This window comes from Ruditapes philippinarum, unplaced genomic scaffold, assembly GCF_026571515.1.
Source record: "Ruditapes philippinarum isolate M1 unplaced genomic scaffold, ASM2657151v2 ctg855_1_1_1_1, whole genome shotgun sequence".
Classification (NCBI taxonomy): domain Eukaryota; kingdom Metazoa; phylum Mollusca; class Bivalvia; order Venerida; family Veneridae; genus Ruditapes; species Ruditapes philippinarum.
Genome location: NW_026863525.1, coordinates 347,125 through 354,734, shown reverse-complemented (window position 1 = coordinate 354,734; position 7,610 = coordinate 347,125). Strand labels below are relative to the sequence as shown.

The 7,610-nt window shown below is 30.7% G+C and overlaps 1 protein-coding gene across 1 annotated transcript; it reads left to right on the top strand.

The window, feature by feature from the left end:
* Positions 1-3,642: 3,642 nt before the first annotated feature.
* On the top strand, positions 3,643-6,009 carry LOC132722301 (putative uncharacterized protein DDB_G0282499). Its single transcript, XM_060706772.1, has 3 exons — positions 3,643-4,414; positions 4,643-5,332; positions 5,567-6,009. Exons 1-3 carry the CDS (start codon positions 3,643-3,645, stop codon positions 6,007-6,009), a joined length of 1,905 nt encoding a protein of 634 aa, XP_060562755.1.
* Positions 6,010-7,610: the final 1,601 nt, after the last annotated feature.

Sequence of the window (7,610 nt, the reverse complement as noted above, 5' to 3'; positions counted from 1 at the left end):
AAGTTTGATTTGAAGAAATTGAATTTAACATATTTAACAGTTTTGTAATTGTTTCTTTTGAGATGTTTCGGATGGTACTGTGCGACTTCAAAACTTTTAATAGCCGCTTTTTATATAGCAAAGCGAGGCCACACGTGTAGTATTACTTTATTTTGGTTACATTTGGTAACGGGTCTGATACATGTATACTATGCTTATACTCAAATTTGATTTTCTATCGTTGGTCTTTTGCTTATTAAATGTTTATATATCGTTTAATTGAGATAAAATTGATTAATATCAAAGATATTATGATTAACCATTACGCGCTGTCAGCTCTGTCGATATATAATAAGATACATAGTGTCGGATTCCTGGTGCAAAATGACATTAACAGAATCGTACCCTTCATGTCACAGTATAAAACACGAGTACTACTAGTGCAATGAAATGAAATTATCGTGTTATAATGATTCCCCTTTAATTTCTACAACTGTGCAGTTCTAAACAGACACAATTCTTTCGGTGAGCACAGATGACCATTCCTTCTTAGCTATTTACGCGTGCGTAAAAATTCATAGAGAGAAAGCCGATAAACGTGAAATATTAGCAGTCAATATATAGATATTTATTGGTTATGTTTTGGAATTATATCATTGGTCTTGTGGCACAGCATGATCATATGACATATCACTTCGCTAAAATCAATATTGGCCTTATCATGTTTATCAAAATGAACTATATTCTAAATACGTGAAATAGTTGTAGTCATGTCTGATGCATTGCATAAATTTGAAGTGTCCAATATAATTACGATACTGTACCTTAGAAAGCACATTGCTTTTCTTTTACTGTTCTACGTGTCAAGGATAATACTAGTAGTCGTTAACGATAAAGGTACCCGACTTGAATATTATTTTGTCATATTTTGCGTTTCCTGAATATTAAATGATATATTCGTAATTGCATTAAAAAAACGTTTGAGAAATTATGAGACATGCATTAACCTTATCAACCTAAGCTCTCATTCAAATTGTTCCTATATTAAACAGAACTGAGATACTAGTACATTGTGTATTTTGTGTTTTTATCTCACTAGAACATAAAGTGCTCAATGTGAACTTTTCTGATGTCCGGCGTCTATCAATGCTTACGAGCGTTCGTCGCCAACTTTTGTCACGCGAATTCCATTCTTGAACCTTAAGGTTAAATTGAATGAAAATGTACTGCAATGTTTCTAGCATGAAGCTCTACCAAATAGCAAAAGAAAATGTACCAAATATAAACTATGTATTTCAGGTGACCATAATGGCCTTCTAGTTTTTTGTTCTTTTTTGTATTTTTTTTTGTGTGTTTTTGTTTTTTCTTGCTTTTGTTTCTGTTCATTTGTTAAACAAACCGTAAGAAGTACAATTGTATTACATTTGTATTATGACCAATTAATATTATACGAAATAATGTTTAAAACATTTCTATAGCAATGATAGATTCGACGTGAATACTGCATACGTTAATAGTCCGCTTTGAGGTAGCTGACGTTATGACAACCTAATTTACATTTAATTATCTAAATTATGATGTTAGTAATAGGAAGTATTTGGTTGACTAGTTTTTATCTTAATTTGCATCACTGATTTCATTTGAGCGGGCAATTATGCGCGTCATTTTACGAGTATAACCCAGTTTTATCGAAATAATAGTTAAAATAAGTACTCTTATTATTAATAACAATACATATGCATGCACCATTAAACTTGTTCTTTTGGCATCAGTATTACGATCAACAGCTTATATTTCAATACTTAAATATACCTTAAACTAATCAGTATTTTTTCAGGTTAAATATCACAATGGTTGCATAATGGATAATTGTTTACATATATTTTATATACACAGCATAGTGCATTTCTACACTCTCCAATAGCAACAAACATAAAGTAACATAACGACTAAAGGCACGCATGATCGAATTTTAAATATATTTTTTTCCCAGATACAAAGAAATATCTCTAGATCAACTGCAGCATGAAGTGTTACGAATGTCTTTTTTATTAATATGAAATTCTCTATTGATAAATTGTTTAATATGAACATGTAACAGAATCCATTCTCTTTCAGCATAAAAGCAATATTAGTTTCAGACTAGCAGACAGACTGATGTAAATAACAAAATATTTAATAAATAGGATACAGAATATTGCAATCTTTTCATTAACGCAATATACTTCCTCCATAGTTTATCCACCTTGAAGAATATTTATATTGGCGACAATTACTCTCAAATGCATTTAAAACTGACGGTCGAGAGTTTAAGCCCAGCCTTTTCTGTTATTTTCATGTATCTTACCCGTTTTAGAAAAATAAAGACTTTTATTTTAATTATATGCATATTATAGATGATATTTATTGTCTGGATAGGGCTTAATCCAATAAGAAAAATGTTAACTGGTATGTTCAAAGTCCAATAAAATCAAAACTACAATCGACAACCAATACACATTTAAAACCGTTTAAAACAACCAATACCCTCAGTAGATTAAAGTTATAGTTAAAATAAGGCAGTTAGAGCTTCAGAATTGTCAAGTGTTTAGGTTGGGTAAGGTTACATCTCATAAACATTTTGACTGTGAGAGACTGTGTGATTTGTTAGCTTATGTTATTATTATTTTGTCTCAATAATCAATGAGAATGTGGTTTTATAATGATGTCATTACATAAACTTTACATTTTCCTTAATTGTTAAATTAAACTATCCAATCCAAGTTCAGAAAGGTGACCATTACGTAAATTTTGTTTAACCTTTGCAACTCAAATGTGTTTTCGATTTTTTTATAACAAGTAATATGTAGTACCCTTATTTCGTCTCTAAAGAATTGGCGATGCAATATTTAAAATGCATTTGTGAAGATGTGTTTTCTAGTTATATTGAAGTTGAGAGTTTGCAAAACATATTGTTAATTTCTTCATAAAGTACTCCTTGTATACTCTATTATCTAATTTTATACTTACGAATAACTTATAAACGTTTTGGATTATATCTTTTAATAAATCGTAACAGCCAAATTCTGATATTGATAAAGATATATACGATTACTATAACACCATTTTATTACAGTTTACCTACAATTGCAAAATTATAAACTAAACTATACTTAACTGCAACTGAGCACAATAAACATTCAAAGCTACGTTGGTTTTTGTAATTTGTAATTTTTATTTATCTATTGATTGATTAATTGATTGATTGATTGATTGCTTGCTTTATTTATTCATTTATTTATTCCTTTATTTATTTATCTATTTATTTATTTATCTATTTATTTATTGGTATTATTGAACTTTTTGAACTTGTCGCCAAAGCATTTTTAATGATAACTTTGCGTTTTACCAATGCAAAATCAAAATGACAATTTGTAATGCAAATGAGTTTAATAATCCAGCAAATTTTCTAATAAAATTGAATGCAGTTCTAATTTTCTAATAAAACAAAATAATTACCTATGTAATAAGTAGTTGACGTGAGAGATGATTAAGTTTTGTCACGTGATCATGGAGGACACATTCAAAATTTGTCAATAAAAAATTATTTGTATCGAGAATTCAGGGCACAGAGCAACCCAATTGTACTACAATAATATGATTTCATGCAGGTAAACACGTATGATGCCCAAGAAAAAACCATATAAGGCGATTATAGATAAAAAGAGCAAACGAACAAAAACACCAAACAATAACAATACCCCACCCACTGGTGACATTGATGATAGAGAACATTGTGAACAGTATTTATTTAGTGAACGTTTATATAGTAACAAAAATAATATGAATGTAGCTACTGAAACGAATGAGATGAACAATCAATCCCCTGAAAACAGTATTACGAAACAGTTATCACAGGCAAGGGAGACGTTGTACCCCACCACTACCAATAATCAACAAGAGGTGAACGATCGTCAAAGTCCTCAAATGGATGCAAATACAACAAATATACAAAGTCAATCGAACAATTACAATGACTTCCCACAAAATACTATGAACAATAATAGCGACTTCTCGTATATGATGTACCCCCCATTTCCACCATTTGTTATGCCCCCAATGCAACCAAGAATGCAAACCCAACCACGAAACCAGACTCAAGCACATACTGGGGCACCTGGGTACAATAATGAAATCCCTCATTGGCTGGCTGGCATACTTCAAGATATTAACAAGAAGCTAGATATTAAATTAAACAGTATTGAGTCAAAATTAGAAAAACAAAGTGAAGAATGGAGAATTACTAATCATACATTGAAAGCTCAAAACGATAGGCTCGCAAAAGTAGAAGCTCAGCAAAGTGACATGAAAGGCTTGAGCAATAACCTAAAACAATCAATACTCAGTAACTCAATGAAGGTATCATCCATTAATACAGAATTAAGTGATATACACAGTAAAATGATAGAACTAGAAACTAGTTATCAGACAAATAGTGACATGTTTGACAATCAAATGATATCAAATAGAGATGCAGGGGATGCCCTAACTGATCATAAAAAACAAATATTAGAATTACAAGAAGAAAATGAACAATTGAAATTAAATAATGAAACTCAAGCAGAAACAATTCTAGAAATGCAATGTAAACTTTTGGAAACAAATCTATTATTTTTTGGAATAGAAGAGATTGAAGCAGGGTTAAACGCTGTTGAATACTCGGAAGGGGCTGTAAAATGCTTTATGAAGGAAAAACTAAATATTAAGAAAAACATCAAAATTGATAAGGCCTACAGACTAGGAAAAAGATCAGTGTACCAAATCCAACCAAGACCAATAGTGATAAAGCTAATGTCTCTAAAAGACAAGGAATACATACAGCATATGGCTTACGACAAACTCAAAGAAACACAATATGCTGTAAGAGAGCAGTACCCAAGAGAGATACAAGAAAGAAGAAAACCATTATACCAAGAGCTTAAAAAGGCAAAAGAAAATGGTGACAAGGTAAAGTTAGTGAGAGATAAGTTGTACATAAACAATGAAAGATTTCACCCAAATACTGAAACCAGAAACAGAAGGAGGCCTGACAATGAAAATAGACAATCAAGGCCCAAATACAATTCCAATGTCAATAACCCACAGAATGCAAGATACAGAATGGTATACAATAGTAGAATGAAGGACCCAATCACTGAGATACCATTAGTCCCAACCCCCATCTCAAATAGATTTGACTGTTTAGACTCTTGCACACCTTTAAATGATCCCATTAGAAAGAAGCCAGATAAAAGAAGTGCTAGTCAAAGATCCCCTCTTGACGCTGAGCCATACCCAAAAAAATACAGAGATATTAATGTTAGCGAAAGCGATAGTGAGGATGTACAATTTATAAACTTTGAAAGAGGAAACACCAGTGTAATGCACAAAAACCCAAATGAAAAGAAAAACAATACAAAACCGCAATAGGACAAGTTAGAGGACAACAGGTTTAGAACATCACAGAAAACAAAAAACATAAAACTATGCTCACTGAATGTGTGTGGTCTTAAATCAAAAGTACTAATACCAGAATTTAATCAGTTTATACAGAACTATGATATTGTAGCTATACAGGAAAGTAAACTGGATGATTTAGATAGAGTTAACATTGAAGGGTACAACATATATATGTCAAACAGAGAAAAAACCTCCAAAAATAGGTCAGGTGGTACTGCATATATCATCTCTCAAACAATAGAACCATCAGTTGAAATTTTAGATGTTACAAGTAAATTGGTCCAATGGCTAAAACTCACATGCAAAATTGAAGACAATGTAAGAGAATTATATATTGGCAATGTCTACATACCCCCGATTGGCACAAAATACGAGAACCCTGACCCATTTTTGGAGATACAGGGCGAAATAGACAAATATGATAAGGAAAACATTTTATTGATGGGAGATTTTAACTCAAGAACCGGTGATAAAGATGACTTTATAGTATGTGATGAATATATTTTTGGCATGTTTTGTAATAATGAATTGTTTATAGATTACAAGAACTAAATCTGCTAAATATACCCTTAAAAAGAAAAACCCGAGATAAAATAGTAAATAGTTATGCTTACCAACTCCTAGACCTATGTGTTGCTAATGATATATTCATTCTAAATGGCAGAATTGATAGTGACAAGACTTCTCCAGGACTGACCTGTTGAGGAGCTAGCACTATTGATTACTTTATAGGCAGTGTAAATCTTATCAAATATATCAATGAATTAAATGTTTTGCCATTCTCATGCCTGTACTCTGATGTACACAACCCATTAGAACTTTTTCTCAACCTGGTAGAACCAGCTTACACAAAAGATAATTTTGCAGATAAAAACAATAATGAAGAATATGAAATATTATGGGATAAAAATAAAGAAATGTCATTTACACAAAATATAGACAACCAAACAATTATAAACATAAATGAGTACCTAAATAATCTAGGGCAACAAGAGAGTGTTTCCCAAGAACAAATAGATAAATGTGTTGACGATGTCCAACAACTATTTAACACTGCATGTACATTAACATTCGAAAAAATAAAACAAAACAAAATCAATGGTAAAGAGAAAAATTGGAAACCATGGTTTAATAGAAATTGTAAATCAATGAGAAATAAATATCATATAGCAAAAAGAATATATAATAAAAGTAAAACAGATAGAAATAAGTCAATGCTTAAAAATATTAGTAAAGAATATAAACAGAGTATACATAATGCTTACAGATATCACAGGAATACTAGAATAGACAAACTTAGAAACCTTAAAGGTACAAACCCAAAAGAATATTGGAAAATAATAAACTCTTTAGATAAATCCAAAAAACAAAGCTCAGCAAATTTACAAGACCTATATGAATTTTTTAAGAAAGTGAATGAAGGTGACCAAAACTTAACTGAAAATGATGAACAAGATATCCAAATTGAAATTAATGAAGAAATAAATAACGAAATCACAGAAGATGAAATAATGAAAGCCGTTAAAACACTAAAAAACAATAAAAGCCCTGGAATTGACAAAATACTAAACGAACATATAAAAGTTACCCTTGAAAAAATGCTCCCTATATATAAAAAATTGTTTAATATAATATTTAACTCTGGTTGCATTCCATCAGTTTGGACTAAAGGTATTATTCTTCCAATATATAAAAATAAAGGCAATGAAAATCTTCCCGAAAACTACAGGCCAATAACATTACTAAGCTGCCTAGGAAAATTATTTACAGCCATTTTAAATAACAGAATCACAAAGTATACTGACGAAAATGACATAATCAAAAATTGCCAGGCAGGATTCAGAAAAAACCACTCCACTGTAGATAACCTATTTATATTGCAAAGTTTAATAGATATTTTAAGGACCCAAAAAAAGAAAATTTATTGTGCATTTATTGACTTTAAACAAGCTTTCGATACTGTTTGGCGACAAGGATTGTGGAAAAAACTGATAAAATATAACGTAAATGGGAAATTTCTAAAAATAATTAAAAGTATGTACGAAAATATAAAATCTTGTATTAAAACATCCCAAGGTATGTCTGAATTTTTCCCAAGTTTGATTGGGGTCCGGCAAGGAGAAAATTTATCCCCCATACTATTTTCAATTTAC

Bases quoted from the DNA above. Each gene is read 5' to 3' on its own strand.
- LOC132722301 (XM_060706772.1), top strand. From the start codon at position 3,643: ATGCCCAAGAAAAAACCATATAAGGCGATTATAGATAAAAAGAGCAAA. The intron at 4,415-4,642 runs GTAAAATGATAG...TTTTTGGAATAG, and splicing joins AGAATTAAGTGATATACACA to AAGAGATTGAAGCAGGGTTA. The intron at 5,333-5,566 runs GTGAGGATGTAC...ATGATATTGTAG, and splicing joins TAATGTTAGCGAAAGCGATA to CTATACAGGAAAGTAAACTG.